Below are 24,123 nucleotides of genomic sequence, written 5' to 3' on the forward strand. Positions count from 1 at the left end.
GGAAAGCCTAAAAGTGATTGAAACTTTTTAAAGGTATTTGATGGTTGCAAAAGAGCACATTTCTCCTACAGATTTGGTGCTAGGCTTTTGCCTTCATTCAATAATTCATATCCAAAAATGAGCCACTGAAAAAAGGCATTTTTAGAAATGTATAGCGATGATCAGTGAATCCCAGAATTATACGATTAGCTTTGGCCAAGTGTGAGTTTAAATAATCATCCATGGGGTAAATGTCATCAATGTATGCCATTGCTTCAGGGTGTGCAGTTAAAATATCAAACTACACGCCGCCGGCATTGATCAGTCCGGGAATACGACCATGCACTCGGAGCTCACGAGTGGATACTATTTATGGAGTAGGAATACCACGTAGAATTTCACTGCGCATTACTCTTATTATATGGGGGAACACCTGACACTGACCTGAGCACCGAGAGCCGTGAGGGGAACGGCGGCGCTGCTGAACGCGCCAGAGAAACGCGGACCACAATCCCCAGCAGCCCCTGGGGCGGGTGCACGCCAGTGACGACCAAGGAGCGCCCGGAGGCGCCTGTAAAAGGCTGACACCCCCTCTCGCCCCGCGAGTTGCGCGCGGGAGCGACCGGGAGAAGCCCGGGACAAGGGTGGGACCATCTGTGGCCGTCAGTGGACAACAGTGGTCGGGCGGGCCACCCCCCTTGACTCTTCTATACTTTATTTCGTGAGTACTGTTTTGAATTTAATTGTATTTTAATTTGTTACTTGCTTACACAAGCCCCTCAGTCATTGGGATAATGCCGCCAAAGGAAAGCAAAGGGAAGAGTGATACCGTTGCCTTTACAGGAGCTATGGACCAATTCCTTAAAAGAATGAACTCTGTGGTGGATGAAAGCATAAACATCATGGAAAGGAGGGTCTCACAGGAACTGGACATCGCGAGAAGATCCTCTCTTGGGCCATTGGCACATGTACAAACACCTATCACCAAAGATAGAACTGAGATAGTTGGGAGTTCTGATGATACTCAATGTAATGGCACTAATGTGGATACAAATACTGCCAATGATATACTAAATCTCACAGAGAGTAGTTCCCTAACTATCTCCGACTCTATTTTGCAATCTCCTAACAATTTACCTACTGCTCGCACTGTACCGGTAGTTGTTGAACAAGCTAAAGTTTACAATACCAGACAGCAAAAGGGGGTGAATGCAGGGGCTATTCCAAAGAACAAACAAGGGCCTGTAAACAATATTAGCGGTAAGAGAAAGAAGGGCCCTAAGCATCCTGTCTCACCTAACACTAGCCGGGAAGGGGCTGTCGGTACAAACAAGGATTTAACAGGGATTGGGGCAGAGGGGGTGGACTGTGCTACCACTGTTATACTTGAAGCACTACGTTACATGCTCCACCCATTAGAGGAGAGATTAAGCAAAATAGAGGCATTTCTGAAACGTATAGAGAGGGACTTAAAGGAGAGAATAGATATACAACAGAGAAAGCCTAGTTCTAACTCGCAACCAACATTGACAACAGCTATCCCTGTAAAACCCTTAGATGCTACAGATGCGCAAAAGGAAAATTTAGCATCTAAATCAAACATGGGGGGACCTATGACAGCCAGTGATGTACCCAATGGCCAGTCTCAAAAGCAAAGCACCCCAACCCCAACTGGTAACAAAGAGGTATTAGATGTAAACAAAACTAGTGAAGATCATGTAAAGGATGTACTTAATCTTCCACCAGAGGTTTGCCCCTTTGTGGTCATCCTGACTGGAGTCCCAGAGCTAGGAGAACAAGAGTTGGAAAGTACATCCTACCTCTGGAAAAGGGTGACTCAATGGTTGAATACCAACAGGCCATTGCCACCCGGCCTGAGGGGCAACATCTTGAGTATTAGGCGAGTATCATGGGTGGGGCGCATGAAGAAAGACATACAAGGTGACAGTATAGTTATCAACTTTGACAATCCAAGAATAGTTAACTATATCTGCAATTGGAAGTATCCTAATCCAGATCCAGCCACTACCATACACCCATTCAAGTTAACACATTTTTATCCACCCAGTCACTTTCATTCTAGAACAGATGGGTGGACCACGGTAAGGCACCGAGGGAACAGACACCAAGGAGTAGGCTGGTTAGGACAAACCCATCATCCCTTTAACTTCCTCTCCTATAACCGATTTGATTGCCTAGAGTCAGTTGATTGACTTCAGGCATCATCTAAGGTTACTATATTAAATGAACCCTCATCATTAGATAATATGATCCCCATACTTAACGTTATATCGCCTAGGGGAAACGGGGAAGTGAATATACCAACTAATCACGAGGAGATTGGCAGTGAAAATCCTTGTAACTGTAACAATCTGATAGAGTCTGACCATGAAGTATGTACAAGACCCCGTGATATAATGGGAGGAGATAGTGATATTAGTAGGTTATCGGTGGACAAGCAGTTAAATATCTGTATCAACATTGATGATAATCTACTCCCCACTGTTAAGGCTAGCACACATTGTGTAAAAGAGAGATCGTCATTATTAAACTTAGTCTCTTGGAATGTTGCGGGTGTTGGTGCAAAATTGTGTGATCCTGACTGGAATAGTTATATTAATTTATTCGATATCTGTGTGCTACAAGAAACATGGGCCACGGATCAGATCCATAGAATAGGATACAGAACCTACCAAGTGGCGGCTGTGCCCTCAGCAAGAGGGAGAGCCTCGGGAGGGTTGGTAATATGGATCAGTACAACTATCGATGTGGGGATAAAGATGTTAAACACCGATACCTTAGATATACTAGGATTGAAACTAACCACAAGCGACAAGAGGATAATAAATCTCATAAATGTGTATAATAGACCATGTCCGACTAACAGGGAATCACCATGCATAGAGAAATTGGAAATGCTCATGGGCACTTTGGATCATGATGAAAGTATTGTTTTATGCGGTGACCTAAATTGCAATTTTGAGCCGATTGTGGGGATGTCCAAATTGTATGAGGATGAGGATGTTGCACATGGGATACCAGTACTAAACAGTGGAACTGTTCGTGGAACTACACTAGCCCTCCAGATCACAGGGTTATTCACAAGTTATGGTCTAAGAGCCTGTAATGGCCGTATGCCATCAGACTCCCCGAGAGCATTTACCTTTAGTAGGGGGAATTGTAGTAGCAAGATAGACTATGTTTCTGTTTCTTTTAAACTGTGGCCATACACATATGATTTAAATGTTGGAGAACGGTTTGAGAGTGACCACTACCCGTTAGAAATGAGTTTCTTGTCAAGTATCCTGAAAGAACCTGTAACTACTGGGGGTACCCAAGGTCCAGAACTACCATTAATCTGTGATAATGTTGTATTAAGTAATAACCGAAGGGCCATTAAATGGGCTTATATTCTAGAAAGAAAGGATCTATTGGCTAATATCTATTCTGCATTTGTTAACTCATTCGAGCTTTATAATATGGACGATTGTAATCCGGGTGAATTTCTTGGTCTGCATAAATCCTTTTGTAAAAAACTGATTGATCTTATTACAAAAAAACCAAGGAACGGGAATGGATCGGTAAACACTAAATTAGTAGGCAAACCATGGTTTAACAGGGAATGCCGAGATGCCAAAACCAACCTGATCAATGCGGTAAAAACAAAAAATCCCGAAGATCTTAAAATAAAAAGGAAAATTTATAACAAAACACTAGCCACCACAAAGTCATCCTGGGACGAGGACCTATGGTCCAGCATGTTATTAGCTGCGAAAATCAAAGATCATAGGCAGTTCTGGGAGTTAGTAGCCAAAGGGAACAAACCAGATAGAGGCTCGAGGGAGGTATTCCTAAATGAAGCCACATGGGTTGCTCACTTTACATCATTATATGCAGCCCAAATTACAGAGGAAAAGCCTATGGTAGATCCAAATGGAATAGTAACCCTGATAGAGGATGCTGAAAACCTATTGGTAATCTTTGATCTACAAGAGACTGAAACAGCAATTGCTTCTGTGAAGCAAGGGAAGGCCCCGGGCCTGGATAAGATTCCTGGTGATCTTTATAAACATAATGTGGAGATCTGGGCACCTTATCTAAATCATTTATTTAATGTCATCGCAGCAGGAGACCAAATCCCTGACACATGGGATGGGGCAGAAATTATTACCATTTTTAAAAAGGGGGATAGAGGGGACCCTGCGAACTATCGCCCCATTAGCCTTTTAGACATAACACAGAAAATTTATGCCAGACATATTCTCAACCGCGTAAATACGTGGCTAGAGGAAAACCTGATTTTATCCAAGTATCAGGCAGGGTTTAGGGAAAAGACTGGGACCATCGACCAGGTATTAAGGCTGTGCTGCTTGTACTGGAAATATGTTATTATTCGCAGAGGTAACTTATATGTTACCTTTGTAGATTTACGAGCAGCTTTTGACCTCATCCCCCGTGACCTACTGTGGAAATCATTGAAAAAGCAGGGGTTCCCAAAAGATCTTTTGAAACTAGTGATCAGGTTACACCAGAATAACTATGCCAGGGTAAGATGGGGTCCTAATGGCGAACTAACAAGTGAAATCCCTATTAAGAGGGGAGTACGCCAAGGGTGCGTGCTGGCACCTACACTTTTTTCCCTTTATGTTAACGATATTGCAACCCATATGGAGAATTGTGACAATGATTCACCTCGCCTGGGGGGGGATCGAGTTTCGGCCCTCCTCTTCGCGGATGACACAATTCTCATTTCACAAACTCCCAGAGGCCTGCAGACTTTACTAGACAGGTTCCAGCAGTATTGTATTACAAAAGGGTTAGAAGTTAATGTGAAAAAGACTAAATATATGGCACTTAATCCTCACAAAGGTTTTAGGAAAAACCTAACACTAAATGGAGAAAAACTTGACTATGAATCAAGTTTTACTTATTTGGGGGTACTATTAGATTCAGCCCTAAGTTGGAAACCCCAACTAGAAAAATCTAAAATTGTCTTCAAGCAAAACTGCCTACCAATACTGAAAAGACACAATAACTGTGTTAATAAAGCAGTTACCCCAGCATTAGAATTGTTTAAATGCAAGGTTCAGTCGGCGGTTCTTTATGGGGCAGAACTCTGGGGACCCATGTGCAGAAAGACTTTTGAAATCATGGAAAATAGGTTTCTAAGGGGACTACTAATGGTTCCTAGTAGTACTCCATTATTACCCTTACTCCTTGATACGAACATACGACGCACTGACCTACATGCAATATTAAGACCATTATTGTTATGGGTCAGGCTGTGGATTACCCCAGAGCTGTCTGAATATAAAAAAGGGTTGGTTGAAGTTCAGGAACTGGACACATGTAACAAGATCTTTTGGTTTAAACATGTTAAAATTTGGTTAACAAAAATGGGTTTATCCCACTTTTGGACTCAACCTGAACTACTGACTGTGTCCTCAAAGAAAATAGTAAAACTCTCTTTTTGGGCTCTAGTAAGCCATGATGCTGTATATGTTGGAGCACATGGCCCCCTAACCGAAAGATTTTTATTGGTGAAAAGTGTAGCCAAGTTTGAAATGTTTCTTGATGAGATTCAACCACCTTTAGCAAAAACCTTGTATATAAAGTATAGGTACGGTATACTAAGAACTCGGGAAACCGAGTCTAAATGGGGGAAAAAGAGTAATGACAAATGCACTTTATGTACAAATAATGCAAGAGAAGACATTTTTCATATCTTGTTTTTCTGTCCAAGTTATGTAGAAACTAGGAAAAAATGGATAGTGCCATTGTGCCGTAATATTGGAACAACTTCATATAAGGAAGCAGGAAGAATATTACTTACGGACACTAGTCAAGTAATAGTGTTTGGTATCAGTAGATTCCTTTTGGCAGTAAAATTCATTAGGCAAAAATCATCACTGGCATTTTAAGTGTCTGGCTGTTATATATCAATTTAATGTTTTTTTAACCTTGTAAATATTTTAACCATCTTTTTAACTATATTTATTGATGATTGTTTTAAAGCTCACTCTCGTGATTTAACTAAGAAGCCCAGGGATAATATTTTGGTCATGCACTAGCACTTTCTGAATTATATATCATGTAAATTTGCTGATGATATTGTGGCCATGTATAACTATGTGTATTATGTGTTTTTTTTTTTTTGTATATCTTTTATGATGCAATTGCAACGAAATAAAGATTATTGAATTGATTGAAACTTTTTAAAGGTATTTGATGGTTGCAAAAGAGCACATTTCTCCTACAGATTTGGTGCTAGGCTTTTGCCTTCATTCAATAATTCATATCCAAAAATGAGCCACTGAAAAAAGGCATTTTTAGAAATGTATAGCGATGATCAGTGAATCCCAGAATTATACGATTAGCTTTGGCCAAGTGTGAGTTTAAATAATCATCCATGGGGTAAATGTCATCAATGTATGCCATTGCTTCAGGGTGTGCAGTTAAAATATCAAATTTTTAATACTGACCTACACTAATATCGAGTTTTTAATATTGTAAGGACAGAATATCGAAATCAAGAATATCGCTGACCAGAATATCGACCGAAAGGTAAGTAATATCGATTTTTTCAATATCGAAGTAAGTTATATCGAAGTAAATAATATCGTTAGCAAAAATATTGTTGTAAATAATATTGATTTTTTTATTGTTATGTATTTTAGCATGTATTTTATATGTATGTTTAAAAAATGTTGTAATGTTTTTTCATTATTTTTAAATATATTTATTAAATGTTTAGAAAATAGTCATTTTTTTAAAGTAAATTTTGTGTTTTAGTATCAGAGCGAGTTGTGTGTTTATAGGGAAATAGGGCAGGATGTAATTTAATTATAATTATTTAATTAATATATTTTTATTTCTTGTTATTGATTGTTAATGTATTGTTAATTATTAATTGTTAATTACTTTGTATTAATTGGTTAATTTATCATTATATTAATTATAATTATTTTTGTATTTATTGTTATTGTTAATTAATTTATTGTGAATTAATTATTAATTGGTAATTGTTTTTGATTCATTGATTAATTGATCATTACATTAATGATGTTATTTTTAATGTGTAGCAGGTTGTGGGTTTATAGGGGAATAGGGTGGGAAGTAATTGAAATATAATTAATGAATATGTTTTTATTTATTGTTATCGATTATTCATTTATTGTTAATTAATTATTAATTGGTAATTAATTGTATTAATTGGATAATTTTAAATTATATTATTATAAATAATTTATTATAAATGTGTATTCATTGTTAGTGTTAATTTATTAGTAATTAACTATTAATTGGTCATTTATTTTTATTAATTGATTAATTTATAATCAAATTAATTGTGTTATTTTTTATGTGTAACGCGTTGTGTGTTTATAGGGGAATAGGGTGGTAAGTAATTTAATGTTATTTAAGAAAATATTAATTGAATTTAATAGGTAATGAGGAGATCACGTCTTGGAGCAGGCTGCTTCTCCGCCGAGTCACACGGAGATTCTAATGCGTCATCATTTACACCAGTGGCATGAAGGAGAGCAGGTCGGCGCAGAGACAGAAAAACGGTTGAAGAAAAACGGCAAGCCAAGGCAAGTCCAAATTTCATAGTTCAAAAACTAGTCACAACTCGGGTATTATTTCCAAATGCGCGGAAAATCCCTTTTAAACTCAGCAGCTCCTGTGTCTCATATTCGAGTGTTACTTGTAGGACAGTAACAAAACAATGTCTTTACACATTTGGCTGCTCACCACGTTAACTCAGTATTCAACTGCAACAATTTTAAAGTGAATGTCGAGTTGAGAAATGTTACTCGTCTTCAGCAATGCTCTGTTAAATAAATGCGCTAGCTCAGACAGCAGTCTTAAAATATGCCTTTCCTCTCAAAACTTTAATAATGACGCCTTAGGGAACAGGCTGTCCGGATAGTAGCGGACACTGGTGGGGCCTGGCAAGGCGTTACTTGTAATATAAATAAAGTTTAAAAGTCAATGAGAGGCTTCAAAACAGATAATAAACAGAGGCTTACTTGAAAGCTGTGAGGTCGTTTCCTTTTGTAGTCGAGGTTCCTTTCCTTTATGAATAATTGATTTCTGTATCTTGTAGGTTCCTTATTTATTTCCTATTTATCTTTGAGTACGTTGTAGATATATCTTAATTTCCTTTTGCACGCTGTTGGTTCTTTAATTTTCTTTTGTACGCTGTAAATTCTTTAAAAATCCCGTCCAGAAGTCGCCAAAATGTTGTATATAAAAGAAGTCCAGAAGTCAGGAATATGATAAGTTGCTTTATTCAGGAAGGTTACAGGTTCAGGTATTAAGATGGCAAATAGAGACCCCACCAGGAGTGACCACCTTGTCACTCAGCCTGCCTCCAACTGCCCGTAGGCTCAGGCAAAACACCCAACATTCTATGATGTCACCAGGTAATCAAAGTGACATCAAGAGAGCAACAAGGTTCAGGCACAACAGTAGTGATTAATAATTTTTTTGGTAAATAATTATTAATGTTATTTATTTTACAAAAAACATTTAATTGACAAGTATGTTAATTTAACCCCTACGCTATCCTACATTTTCACACTGTTACACTCATTGGAGTTGGAATAGTAACTTTAACACCTCCGCTTTCCAACACTTTCTCTACTGTTGCACTCAGTGAAGTGGGAATAGTAATTTTTACCCCTCCGCTACCCAACACTTCCCCTACTGTTGCACTCGCTGGAGTGGGAATAGTATTTTTACCCCTCCGTTATCCAACACTTTCCCTACTATTGCACTCGCTGGAGTGGGAATAGTAATTTTAACCCCTTCGCTATCCAACACTTTCCCTACTGTTGGACTCGCTGTAGTGGGAATAGTAATTTTTACCACTTTGCTATCCAACACTTTCCCTACTGTTGCACTAGCTGGAGTGGGAATAGTCATTTTTACCCCTCCGCTATCCAACACTTGCCCTACTGTTGCACTCGCTGGAGTGGGAATAGTCATTTTTACCCCTCCGCTATCCAACACTTTCCCTACTGTTGCACTCGCAGTAGCAGCACCACCCCACCCCCTGTTTTAACCCTACGCTATCCAACACTTTTCCTACTGTTGCACTTGCTGGAGTGGGAATAGTAATTTTTACCTCTACGCTATCCAACACTTTCCCTACTGTTGCACTTGCTGGAGTGGGAATATTAATTTTTACCTCTACACTATCCAACACTTTCCCTACTGTTGCACTTGCTGGAGTGGGAATATTAATTTTGACCTCTATGCTATCCAACACTTTTCCAACTGTTGCACTCGCTGGAGTGGGAATAGTAATTTTTACCCCTTCGCTATGCAACACTTTCCCTACTGTTGCAGTCACTGGAGTTGGAATAGTATTTTTTTTTCCTCTGCTATCTAATATTTTTTGTAATATTTTGGCTAATGTAGTGTATAATTATTTTAAAAAGATTAAAATATTTAAAAAAATTTAATTTGTTACATATATTTATTTAATTTTTATTTACATTATTGTTTTATGAGTATAGATGTATTTTTAATTTATAAAAAACAATAAACAATGTATAAGTTATTAAAACAAATATTAAAACATATTGATAAGAAAGTATATATATTAAATATTATATGTATATTTTTAATGGATTTTGTAATTATATATATTACTTATAATTTGTAAGCATTTTAAAATATTTTTAACTATGTTTATTTTAATTATATGTACTATTTACTTTATTTTACAATATTTTTTAACTTAAAAAAACTATATTTTTAACAACGATATTTTTGACATCAATATATATTTTTCGATATTTTTGTAATTACCATAATGTAGATAGGATGTCGAAATTCTTGACTTCGATATTTTTGCTGCTATATTTTTGTAATTCGATATTGTGACCTTCAATATTTTGTCAGTGATTCGCTTCTCAGTCAAGTTCTTATCAAATTTATGTTACTATGGTAGCAAACAGACATGGACTTTACTTATGCCCATGTGGGAGCCAACAGAATCTTCGTAGAAATCTTACCAGTGTAAACAAGGTCAAATTGTGGATTTCAGTCACTAAATTTTGACATAAAAATCTATTGGAAATGTCCAATGTCGTTTTGTATTTTTTTACAAACATTGTTATTTATTTATCCTGTGCTGTGTGAATTTTGTACATTAAAAGTCTGTGTGTGACCGTTTATATGCTGATAGTCTAAGACTATGCAATAGGAATGATCTGGTTTAACTACAGAAAATAATGGATTATTCATAGGGGAGACACAAGGCTCAACCACACCTTGATATTCTAACTGTTATAGAACCTACCTAACAGCATCATGTTTAATAGGATATTGTGCCTGCACTTTCAGCCTGAATGTTTTGAATCCTACTTCTTTATGACAGTTAGCATACATTTCTAATACTAGCTTCCCTCTTCTAAAATGTAATAAGGTTTTTAGGGCTTTACGTTCGAGCCCTTGCATGTGGTGCACCTCAGTTGCTTGTGGTTTGCATTTTCCTTCTTGTTCTAAGTAATTTCTAACATAACTTATTTGCTGTCTCTTATATTTAACAACCTCCTCCGATTGTACTGCACATCTTTCTGTTTCTTTTTCTTTTTAGAGTTTTGTACTTCAATGATAACTTGATTATTTTGATCATCCTCTGTTTTACAGTGCCTTTTATAGAATTTTGTTTTCTACACCCAAAATGAAAAGAAGTGAATTGACTCCATGATGGTGACAACGATGCAACAATTTCAAGTTCCTCTGTGTCAGCCCTGCCATTGGGGCAATGTAATTGGAAGAGACACAGTGAAAGGAGTACAAAGCTATTTGTCACTTTATTTCAATATTTTACATATATTAGCATTAAGTAAGCTCTTCGTGTACACCATAATACACAATCAATGTCAACTGCTGAAATATATTTTTGGCAATAGTTAAGTAATAGAGACACGCAATGTCAAAAAAATCAGTCAGATACAGAAACAGAATACTAAATTGAATTCTTTAAACAAATAAAGGCTATTAAACTTCCATAAATCCTGTTTAAGTGTCTGTTTCTTTTAATAATATCAGAGCATATTTTTATAATCATGATGCTTTGATGATTTACACAGAGTTACAATTGCCAATGCTGAGTTTTACGAAGCTATGTAAGCAGAATAAAATATAGATAAGAACAGAAGGCGGGTAAAAGTGCACATGTACTTACACAGTTTGTCAATACATATATCAATCAATGATTAACAATGTCTTAGTTTTGTCCAAATTCATTCATAATAGTGTTAACACTGACAGCTGATGGGTACAAAAATACTAAACACTGTGTGGATATACAAACTCACATCAAGGGAGTCAAACAAAAAATGAAGAGCCCTCCCCTCAACCACCCCACTTCTCACTCTGATACACAATCTAGATGCCTGGATGTGCAGTTGAGGCAGATGTTGAAGCGAATCCAACATTTTCTTAATTGTATTTATTAAATGCATTTTTATATAGCGCACACTTTACCCGAAGGTGTCAGAGCGCTTTACAAAAGGACCAGTTGCAGTACAGAATGACTTCAGAGTACACGAGTTACAAAAAAAATTCAAACTGGAAAACTCTAAATTGACATAAGGATGGTAAAAAGTACAAAAATCTACTAAAGATACTAGATGTTAGTTACATATATATAAAAGTGTTAAATTACCTCAAGGAAAAGATATAAACAGATAAACTGTAAATTCACATAAGAATGGTAATAAGTACATAAGACTACTACTGATACTAGTGGTTAGAGTTACATATATGCAAGTGGCAAATTCACTCAAGAATACATTTTAATGAGAGTTGAAGAGGTTAGGGTTTGACAAATATAAAATACATACATACATATCGCATCTTTTGCAGAGTGCACCGTTAGTGCAGAGGCAGTCCGCATATTTTTACATACCTGGCCTGCTCTTACCATGAGTGCAGCTGTGAACCCTATGATGGGATGGCATCGTGCATGTTTGAACCCTAGGGTGGGGTGTCAGTACGCATGTATGAACCTTACGATGGGGTGTCAGTGCGCATGTGTGAACCCTAGGGTGGGGTATTAGTGTGCACCTGTGAACCCTACCGCTTGAACCCAGAGCATCAGCTAACGTTTTTGGAGTAGACATTTTACTCTGTCCAATTTTGAGGAAGTTATTCAAATATTTCAGATACTTCCATGCCTACAGTTTTGGGAATAGCTGACTTCCATCACAAAAAGTATAATTCAAGGGTTAGGTGCAGTAGCAGCTGCAAGCATCCTTATTAATTTCTTTCAATGCTGAGAGCAAAGACAGAGCAGCCTATCAGAGTAGTGTAGGTATCAAGAAAGGAGGCTGTGTGTTTAGGTACAAGAAAGGGCAAACATAACTCCATGGCTGTCATTTTAGGATTTCTTTGAAGGCACAAATGTAAGCAGTACTATTTAAGATGTGGGGATAGCCAAGAAAGCCTTTGACTCCCTGGTTCATGTTTTCAGTTCATTTTTGTTTATTGACCTCACAACACCATAAGCAGCCGGCACTTTAAGGTAACTCAGTGTACTTTGCCTGTGAGGGTGTGGCGGAGGCTGACTTTTATACTGACCAAGGTGAGTGAGCTTTGCTCAATGGCCTGAACCACAATTGAAAATGGAGTAGAAGGTTCCGTTCTACATATTCCTGTAGGTCTTCTGTAGTGCTTAATTTGTGTCAGTGTTTGCAGCAGCTTGGAGCTATCACTTTTTATAAAACTCAGCACTTGTTTATGACAGTCCACTAAATAATGGGTGGCGTTCTACTTATTACTGAGTAGCGCTCATCAACAAGTGTTTAATTGACTTAAGCACAATTCTAAAGCCAGTGGGTCCACCCATTCCCACCAGCTTTAGGTGAACTGGAATAGGACAAAATGTCACCCTTCTTTGGTGTGATGGTTAGTGTTTAGCATTACTGGCAGGGACAACGGGGACAATGGGTAGAGCCCGAGCCAAGGTGTACAATGGGTAGGGCCAACACTGTGGCCCTATCCGTTGTCCTCATAAGTGGCCGCCTGGGAGTAATTCCTGCACTTATATTTCTACAAAATTAAACACGGATCTTCTGTAACCACTTTTTCTAGTATAAAACTATGAAAAGAGTGGCTGGAGACAGATCTGTGAGTCATAAACACTAGTGTATCTGGAACCATACTTTTGAGAAGCAGAGATGTGATTGGCAGAGAACTGATCCCTAAGGGAGGCACAACCTATATTTGTCTTATTGCGAGAAAGCAGCCTGGGGGTTTTCACACTGGAAGCAGAGCAACCTACCACTAGTTGACTAGGTGCTTTGATCTTTGCAGCTAGTCTAGTGATCTCTTTGGCCCTGATTTGCAAAGGTTTTGTGTCGGGCTAGCATTACTTTTTTAATGCAAACCCAATGCAAAACCTTTCTGGAGATTTGCAGATCAACGTAAATTGGTATTTGCGTTGATTTGTAAGGAAACGTAATGCAAACCAGTGCAAAGCGCTGCTTTGCATTACTTAGCGTCAAGGGGGCGTTACATGGTGGTACATGGGTGTTCCTATGCAACCAGCCTTGCTTTTTGACACAAAACCGTATATACTTATATTCGTAGACAGGGTTCTATGCCAAAAAACAATGCTGCTGGAAAGCAGGCGTTGAAAAGAGAAATGTTTTCACTTCTCCTTTCTTTTCTGAATTTGCATGTGTGCTGCAGTGTACAGCACACATACCAAAGTAGGAAATATTTTAAAACTTGTCTAGTCATAGTATTTTGTACTGGATCTGGGCCCTCCCACTACAAAACCTATGCTAGACTCGCGCACATGTCCTTGCACTACAGCGCAAAGGTGTGCGCGTGGCTGCGGCAGCAAAATTGGAGGGGGAAGGAGAGTGCCATATCGCTGTAGATCTGGTGCTCTCCTGCTCTGGCCTTGTCACGCAACACAGCGTAGAACCTTTGGGTTCTGTGCTGCGTGATACCTTTGTAAATCTGGGCCTTTGTCTTACACTGGTCTGGGAGGAGCAGACACAGACTGCATCACAGGATGGGAGATGCTGGAGTAGTTTAGCAGATTTTTAATGTGTTTTTGTCATTCGAAGAACAGCAACAAATCTTTTCAATGTTGTTAGTTAGCGCAGATATGTTCTTCTGACTAAGATATTTCATGGAAATTGTTAAAGATTGTCTTTATCTGGATTGGTGCTACACTGATGCATTTGGTGATGTTGGCTTTTTTATTATTGCGGCAGTTTCATGTATGCTGAGTACCTCCCTTCAGGTCATTCTGGACACTGTTACAACTTTGGTACTTTCTTGTAACAATCTCATCTAATGGGTGTTGTCGGTTCTTTTACTTCCATTGAGCTAATAAGGCTAAGGCATCTGAAAACTATGATTTGTAGGTGAAAAGTTCAGTGCTGGAGACAATGTCTGTAATTACCTGGAGAGTGGTGGCCACCGTGGTGCCATGGGGTCACCTCCCAAGTCTCGGCAATCTCCTTCTTCTACTCAGAAAGCCAAGTAAGGCATTTTACGTTCCTCTTTGCAAGACTGATATTTCATATTTCCCTCCCTCGTTTCAATAAATTACTGTTGATAATAAGTGTAATCTTTGGTTTTCACATCTAGCAGGGGAAGTTAATCCAGTGTAATGGATATGTTTTTTTAAAAGAAAACTAATATGTTGTTAGGATCAAGCAATTACGGCAAAAATACACATTTATTTCAGTGTTTTGTGCCCTTTGACAGTTGACTCAAGAGGAACTGCTAGGCTAAGGAAATCTCTTTCTAGTGAAAGCCCTCGGTACCTGTGCCCCTCCCCTAAACAGCTGTGAAACTAAAACGGTTGAAAAAACAGGCAAGCTGCCTGCGATAACCCACTGATGAAATACAAAAAAATAGGGCAATTGTTCAGAGAAAAGGGGCACAAGTAGGAATTGTTCGATGGATAAACAGGAGAAATACAGAATGGAGTTTTGAAAATTCAAATAGATTGAAATGACATTATTTAAGAGGGAGGCAGAGAAGAAGAAATACTGTGAAGAGAAGGCAGGGAGCACGGGAAAGACTTAGATTGAAAGAGAGGAAGACAAAAGGGAGGCAAGGAGCGATAGAAAGTTGAAAGGTATAACGGTGTGAAAGAGAAGCAGTGACAGCTGGAGAACAATGAAAATGAGAGTGCAAGAAGAATGCCAAGAGGAAGGGTTACAAAAGATGTAAGAAGGACTGGAGTGGAGAGCAGAGAAAGAGATGGTCAGTGATGGACAGAGGAAGATGACGACTGTGATAGAATGAGGAGAATCAGAGGAAAATACAGGCATCCGTCAAATGTAGGACCTGAAATGATATCAAACAACAACCCAAAATAAAACATTGGTGGGGAGAGTGACAAGGGGGCAAGGAAATGGTGAACAGGAAGATGGCAGGTGAAAATACTGGGAAGGGAAGAGAGCTAAGAATAGTGGTGTCCCTGTTCATAAATCGTCATGAACAGGGTAGGTATTTTCACCCGTCACATTCACGCGATGGAAATGGAGGTTGCTAGGAACGTTGGGCTCGGGGAGGCCATTGGTGTGATTGTAGATCTTGAGTTGTTCAATGAAATTGATCATTCGGAAAGTATCATTCGTAAAGCGACTCCCGTAGGGCCTCTGGAAGCCGACATCTACGGTACAGTTAGGATGTCTACCTGCAAAATCAATTAGGAGCTGCATGCAGGGGGTCCCACGGTCTCTTCTGCTCACACACGGAGAATTCTCAGTGTAGAGATACACATGTGAGCCCCCTCTGTCCAACACTGAAGCCGAAGAACTATTTTCGACTTCGGATATAAGCTCGGCCTCTGTATGATTCCCACCATGGAAGCGACGCGTTGAATTCCACACTTGCCCATTGGTATCATCCAATATCAACATGGCCACCTGCCAAAGGGAGAACCAAAAAAAATTAAACATCCGTAGTCTGTTACAGAGAGAAGACATCTTAGGAGAGTGCAGTAGTTTACCCTGTAGGAGTCAAGTCAGCATAACCCAGAAGTTTCATGAAGTGAGGGATGAAACACTGACAGAGCGTGACATACCCTGATAGAAACTCAGTAAAACAAGAATGTTACATTTTCTTCTAAATTATTAACATATCTCAGTTTATGCCAAATATTTTTTTTTTTAGGAATTGCATCTTGCAAGCCCTTCCAAAGGGTGCCCAATATCTAGCTAACATATTTACATTGTTGGCACTTGAACACATCTAATTCACTTTTGCCCTATTGCTGTAGGTTTGGCTTTGGGTTTTTTCATTAGGTTCTAGCAGCAATTACTCAATTAATAAAGTTATATCAGACACACATTACACTGCTGTTCTGCAGAGATCCTACAACCTTGTACATTCAATGTGTGGACCCTAGCATAGATATTAGTGACGACCATCTCTTCTGTTTAAGAGCGATAGGCATCTGTTGGAGTTGTGCTTACTCACATGCATAGACTGTGTTTGTAATCCTTGCTTGGATTGGATTAGGTCACAGAAACCAAGTAACTAGTACTGCCCAACCTATGGTTCAGAAAACCTGTTTAACATTGCTGTCATATATTCTCTATTGTGGCAATGCAGATCATTAGGACGTCCACATGAGCTGACCTGTATTTGTTAGGTTACACAGGGCAATCCGCCATTACTATATGTCTCATCCCTTCTTCATATGAAACATTAAGTGTGAGGAGCTCTGCATCACATCAGACCTGTATAAACCCTGGTTTTACGGTATTCTCATCTCTATATTCCATTTCTCCTGGCACCTCCCATTAAAGGAGAAGGGGAGACAAACTTGATAATGTAACCTTGAGACACCACAATGACCATAAAGTCTAACTCCACCATGGGCAGGTACGACTACATTTTAAGCATGTATCTCTTCATCTGCTATATTTCTGTAGACTCATCGACTTGTCTGCCTTTGACGTAGATGTAGTCTGTACTTATCTTTCCTAGAATTGTGATTGTGTCAAGTCATTTCGATAATGATACAGGCGGGAACACCTGATGCGACATCCGTCTGGGACAAGTGTCTTGTTCTTATAAACTCAAGGTCAAACTCCAACAAACAAGGACAATGGCCAAAGGAGTATAGTCTGAGTTGACGTTAATTTATCTTACATGTCGATAAAGATGCGTCTGAGACTCGCAGCTTGATGCACATAACTTACCTCAGACATTCCAGAACTTATGTCAGAAAAACCAATCTCTGATAAGATACAGTATATAAGGACCGTCACTTGACCACTTATCAGGTGAGGTCCTTTTCCCAGATTATTTCACAAGATACTGCCAGAGATGATCTTGACCAGTGCACCAAGAAGATGCTGCATCGCTCTTGATGCTGATAACATGGGGAGAGAAACTGCTGAGATATGTGTTGAGAGGATGCGGCACAGAGGTCAGAGCTGCCAACTCTGGAGCTGGGGATCAGGTTCGAGTCTTCACATTAGCTCAACATCCTGTGATTCTGGGCAAATCTCTTAATCTTGCCGTACCCATGGATAGCACCTGGATACCCTCATGGGTGATAAGACACACTATATAAATCCACAAACTTTAACTTTCCTTTTGCAGGGGACACTGCCTCCTGGACTCTATGATAACAACAGATATTAATGTAGACAGGTATGCATTGCGTTGATTCTCCCTAAGAAAATCTAGCTGCAAGCTATTCTACATTCTACTCCATGCTCTCCTTGTATTGGCTTGGTAGTTTGGTCTGCCCTGTTCCCATGATGCACTGGGCCAGGGTCAGACTAATTTGCACATAGCCAGGTTCTGAGCTGGGATGGGGCAGTGAGCTAAAAAAACGGTGATGGATCAAGCCCTGATCTTTGGACTGGGTAAGAGTGGTCTGCTTAATTCAGACACTCTGTTCATCACCACCCCCTTTTCTGAATCATCCTCCTTGTATTAGTGCATAGAAATAGTTGTTAGGGTTAGTTTTTTAGATGGCATTTTAACCATGGTAGAGATGGTAATTTTATTCTGGTTGTTAGCAACGCTCATTTGTGCGGTTGTAGCGATATCTTGTGTAGTTCTTAGATATATAGATGTGCTAAGTAACAAGCCCAACCTGTTATAATAAACACTTTAACTTTAAAGTGTCTATTTTTCTTGATACTCTTTGTGTGTGATATTGTAAAGAGAGAAATAGGTTTGTTTCCAATTACCACAGCGTCCCTATATCCCTCTTTACGGATTGTAAGTAACCCAAAAGCAATGACACCACTTCAACTATGTATTGGGTGGGGTTCTGCATGGCTAATATAACCTGGTTTTCACATTCATTGGTGGTGCTTGAACTGAGCTCACTCATGTCAACCATGGGCGTGAAAACAAAATGTATAGAGTTACACCAGAGTTGTAGTTTACGCAAAAACTCTAAGAGCCCATCAATTCATCTTAGACATCTCCCAAGAAAAAAAGGAATGGTATCGCTGTCCATCCACTCCAAACACCAGCATTGGACTAGTACTGCAGTCAGAAAGAAGGGAGCTTGTGGCTTGCCTGTCACTGGAAACAAGATGTGTCATCCAGCAGAGGTATATATTGCAGCTAGAAAAATTCTGGCAACATGAATGATATGAAACCAGACCTCAGATCCCGGTCATTGGGTTTTGGAAGTTATTCTTATAACGTCAATGGAAAGATGGGCATATTTTTCCAATTTATTTCTCAGAACGGATTCCAAATACAAAATGAAATAAAAAATAAACTCCTGCCCTCGACTGAGCCCTTTAACCCGGAAACATTTATATCTAACTGAACAATATTTAAATAACTCAACTTACAAAACATACAAAAAAAGTAATGGCAATTAAACACTCTAGTTCTGTAGGTGCACCAATCCATGTGTTTCTGAAAGAATTCCGTGCCAAGGACAATGCACCTTTGATTTGTTTCAAGCCTCCTGAACAAATGATATTCATTCTCCTTATAACTCAAACCAAATGCTTAAAAAAATCAAATGCAGGCATTAAACGAAAATTCTAGAAAAAAGTGAATCAAATATCACTCTGGATTCTAAGTTAATTACAGAACAGAGATAGCTACCATCCACATCCTCAATGATAGTTAAAGAATGCAGGATGGCAGAAATCAATGCCTGCTGGTATTAATAGATTTATCGGCAGCATTTGTTTAAACTGACCATGAGAAACTTCGGCCATTCTTTTTAGTTCAATGGGAATAGATGGCTTGTTTTTAAAATGGTTCCTTTATCACACCCAGCTTTGAATTTGGGAAAATAGACAACTTTACCTCTCAAAATCATCAGCTATGCTGCGGTGTACCACAAAGATCATCTTCAGCTTTTACATGGAGCCTCTCTCCCCGATGCTACACATGGAAATAATTAGAATACACCAATGTGCCCAAAACACCCAACTTCATGTTAAAATGGGTAAGTAAGCCTGCACATTTTTGAGCCCCTAAAAATATTTTGGAAAAATCCATGAAAATTGGATGAATGCGTTCACCCTTAAATTTAAACTCAACCATACCTCATCTGTCCAGCACTCACTTCGAACCCAAAGGGAGTTAAACTTCAATCCAATCTTAGTCATCTCTGCAAAGTGTCTTGGTTCCAAAGCACATCAGAACATCACCATAACCCCACGCACATCTCTGTGACTGAGAATTGAGAGCAGTAGGGGTGGTCCACATGTTGACTAAAAGTTCATAACACCACAGCAATTCAAAGAAAATGGGAGAACTTTGCCTTTCAATGTATTTTACATTGAGACATTCTATCCAAGCTTAATTCCCTGACTTTCCTAATGAGCCACTTTTATTGCCTCTACCCGGGACAATTACTTTTTTACAATGTTCCACGAAGCCTCATGACCTGACTAAATAGATCAATGTCGGAGATACAAGAGGCTGCAGAGGGAAGGACTTAGACGAAATGTGGAAAAGACTTAGGAAAAGAGATAACCGACTCAATATGGAAATACTTTTGTGCACAAAAGTGTGAAATTTCAATTAACAGTAGATACAGATTAACACACTATAAATTCTTGCATCCAAGATACTATATACCAGTACATTTGCACACAATAGAGTTATATGTGGAAGTTGTTAAAAATGTTTTGTAAATATAGGTCAGGGCCAAAATTACTAATTGGTAAATGTCCTGCCAGATAAAATCCAGCAGGAAATTAACTTTAGGTATTTTGCAAATTGTCGCAAAAACCTGGATTTTTAAACAGGGCTATGATTGCAAGTAATAACCTTCTGTGTGCCCATTTGAAGTAGTGATGCTGTAAGCGCCAAGAAACAATTGGTGAGTGTGTGCTTTATAAATACAAGTAACATTACATAACATGACCCCTGGAGTCTATGGCAGCCCATGAACAGGGAGTTTAGATTCATGTTGCTACCCCAAGGGACGATCTCCCGTATTGATTATTTTCTGACTTTGGCTTCTCCGCTGAGCAAAATAGTGGACACTGTCATTGTACAAAACGGGGTGTGTGATCATGATGGAACAACTATCCTGTTGAACCTCGGCCTCGCAGCACCCTCACTAGGCCAGTGGCAAATTAATATGTTCCACTGCAACCACCCTTGGATAAACATAAACCTGTGTCCATGTTATAGATGTACCTGCCAGAAAATGAGCACACAGTATGATTGGTGCAGGTAGTGTGGGAAGCAGGAAAGGCTTCCATATGAGGAAAAGGAAGTGAAGGGTGCTCTGACCAGACTGGAAGCTCAGGTCAAAACAGTGGCAGACAAGTTTCACATAGCCTGTGTTACATGAGTTTATTCTGCCGAAACAAAAGCTAAACCAATTGTTCGCCTCCCAAGCGGAGAAGGCCATGTTCTGCCTCAAGCAACAATGCTACAAGAGAGGGGGAAAAGTCAGGTGGTTCCTGGCGTTTTATCTCAGAAAGCAAGATGCCCATAGGACTATACCAGCATTACGATATAGGACAAGACAAATCTCAATCCATCCTCTTCAAATATATATATATATTTTTTTGTCCTCATTAGCCTAGGTAAGCGTGAAGGCATAGATAATAGTCTCTTGCTAGCTTAACCTAAGTTGGATCACTCTATGCCTTGCTTCTTCATACTCTGACCATAGGTAGCCTTATCCAATGACCAGACCCTCTCATCTGCCACCACCGGAGTGACTAAGCAATGAATGATATAGAGACCTTGTCAGACTTAAGAAATTTCTCTTGTGTTGTACTACACAGGAACAGAGATGCTAGTTCCCAAATCCACCTAGACAACAACCCAGAGCTCGGTATAACGAGTCTCTAGAATGTTACCTTTGGGGGAAGGGGGAAAGTGGATAAAATAACAAAAGAGAAGAGTCTGTCCTGGTTGGTTCCTCTAGTTAGTCCGACCTGCAGACTTCCATCAGTTGGCGAACCTGAAGGGAAGGAATATCATTAATACCCTACTCGTTCTACTCTCCTACTAAACTAAATTTGCCTGAATTCACTCCCTTACCGTTATCTTCTCAGAACTCTGCTCCTCTTCTATCTTCTCACTAAATAAGTAGTGTTATCTGTCTTCAAGCTAGTTCTCTCCTGCAATTCACAAGCGAACCTTAATAAATGCTATAACAAACTCCCCATCTTCCTCTCTATTGGTTTTTACTCACTTCACTAAACTTGAACTCCTTCCTATTCTTTTCTGTTATTCTTGTTCCTTCAACGTTAATCTCCTTCTAGCATGTATTTCTTCTGCTTCCTATAGATTACATGTAAATCAATTAGGTTTACTCTGTGTTCCCTTTTACCACTGATTAATAGAATGTGTGTCAGGTTTCTTAACTTACTTGCCTATGTGGATTGTTTGTTGTTACTTTTTCTTTTCCTTTTATCTTTCTGTTATAACTCTAATGACGTTCTTCTTATCTTTGTTTTTTCAGGAAGAACGCTATTTGACCTGTGGCTTGACGCTCGTTTAATCAACAACTCTACTCTTCAACGTCTTGGGGTAAGTACTTGTTTTTTCATTAACTAATTGCAAACATTACGCATTTATTTTAGAACAGTTCATCTTATTTTATTTGTCACTTAGCTTTGTCTTCGCTTTCTCCTTCTTTCAGGTGCACCTGGTCTGCCTTGACGTTTCTTTGCAGACTGCGGGAAATTTGTATGGTGAGTAGCTTCCGAAAAGCCTTCGTCGTCTTTCCTTTCAAGTTAAGCGAATTACTTCTGTCTAAGCTAACTTCGCATTCATGAGCACCGACTCTCAAAGGAATTCTTCTCGAGAACCTTTGTCGTCACGATCCTCAGAATTATCAATATTTTATGCTATGATTATCCTGAAATGCACCAAGGCATTCAAGAACTTAAATCTCTCTGAAATCTCTCCTAAAACTGTAACTCCAGGGTTCTCTCACGAAACACTCCTCCTTCGGTCAGAACTCGGGTGAAGGGCGCAGTTTCTTACTAGAGCGCGCATCACCTGGATTCTTCCGTGATTGAGGTAAATAACTAGACCGCTAACCCCCACTCGGAATTGGCGGCCATCTTAAGGTGCCGCATCCGAGTTAATTCAGTCCAGGGAATTCTCTCTGATCGTTCTGCACTGCAACACCTTCCTTGCCGCACAATTAACCCTACTTGGAGTCTTGGGGTTCTGACAGACCTAATCATCGGACAGTTATTAAGAATTTTCGATACAATTTATCCAGTTTTCGAGGGGAGCCCAAAGCTCATTTCACCTGGTCATTAGCACTCTGTCCAATGCGAGTATATATTTAGTTGAGGAAAATCACCCAGTTTTACTAGGGGGTATAGCATTAATCCATTTTTTACAAATTTCCCTGCGAGCCAACAATATTAAATAGAAGATTAGTTTTTTAACATTTAAAGTAAGAGATTTGTAATTCTCTGGTAACCCATAAAAAACAAGAGAGATGCTTACCTGGAGCTGTACTCCAATTATTGTATACAGTGTATTACTTACATCCCTCCAAAAAGGAGCATTCCAGAAACATGTGCACATCATTGCTTCTTACTTCACCACATTTGGGACATTTAGGGGTAGCACCATTTGCGAATTTTGCTAACTTGAGGGGTGTCCAATAAACTCCGTGAATACAAAAGAGGTGGTTCCGCCTTAGGTTTGCAGCACGAACTGTGGAGTATAACATGTTATAAGATACTTGCCATAAATGTATCGACTGCTCTCCCGGCAAGTACTCTTTCCACAGAATTTCCACAGAATTCCCCAGCAGCGCTGTCAACAAAACTCCAATACCATCTCGCCACCTCTTTTCGGATGGGACCTCCAGCCATTATTGAAGCTTCAGTCAGATTTGAATGCCCCGCATCACACCCCTCCACAAGGCTCCGACTTTTCATCTGAAGATATTTAAATTTAGACAAACTCCCCTCCGTTATCTCTTGAGCCTCTTCCCAGGAGATCAATTCCCCTTCCTTCATCAGCTGTCCCCAAGTTTCTATCCCCGCCTGTTAGACCTGACATCATTGGCCTGAGTCTCTCCTCCATTTTTTTCTGTTTGCCTCGTCTGTTTACAATGTTTTTGCTGGTATATTGCTTTGGGCACTGTGCCACTGCTGATCAGTGCCACAGTGCAAGTGCTCCCTATGTGAAATTACTGTATTGATTGAATTCCATGTTTGGCTTATTTGGTTTACTGTCAGTCCCTAGTCTAGTGCACCAGGAGTGCCAGGGCTTGTAATACAAATGCTGCTCTTGGGCTTGCAGCACATGTTGTGCCACCCACAAGAGCGGCCTAGTAAAAGTATGTCTAAAGGTCTGCCATTGCTAGACCTACGTGCAGTCTGGTACTGTCACGCAGACTGCGCAAGTACACCTACTTGCCAGTCCCTAAACCTTCCCTTAACTTCATGTTAGTCACCCCTATGGTAGGCCCACGAGCAGGGTGCGTTGTAAGCATAAGGTAGGACAAGCCTGATTGGCATGTCCTAATAGTGAATTACAGCCATATTCGTTTTTCACTATTGTAAGGTTACCTGCTCTCCATAAGTTAGAATGGGCTGCCAGGGTTATTAAAAGCTACAATCCTAGCTGGCTCGGGGAGCATGGTACAATGTCGAGTTTGGTATCCCTGAACTCAGGGTTTAATAACACATCCGTTTGTGTGGATGGTTT

The 24,123-nt window shown here is 39.4% G+C and overlaps 1 protein-coding gene across 2 annotated transcripts in view; it reads right to left on the minus strand.

Moving 5' to 3' along the window:
- Window positions 1-10,789: 10,789 nt before the first annotated feature.
- LOC147726118 (uncharacterized) overlaps window positions 10,790-24,123 on the minus strand; it is a 50,899-nt gene continuing 37,565 nt past the window's right edge. Inside the window, exon 2 of one of the 2 annotated variants that reach the window (XM_086960223.1) lies at window positions 10,790-15,899. In XM_086960223.1, coding sequence (XP_086816349.1) covers window positions 15,453-15,899 — 447 coding nt within the window. In that variant the 3' untranslated portion in view covers window positions 10,790-15,452. The remainder of the gene's footprint in view (window positions 15,900-24,123) is intronic. The other variant, XR_015309264.1, reaches the window with a different exon arrangement.

This window comes from Lissotriton vulgaris, chromosome 3_1 (genome assembly GCF_964263255.1).
Source record: "Lissotriton vulgaris chromosome 3_1, aLisVul1.2, whole genome shotgun sequence".
Classification (NCBI taxonomy): domain Eukaryota; kingdom Metazoa; phylum Chordata; class Amphibia; order Caudata; family Salamandridae; genus Lissotriton; species Lissotriton vulgaris.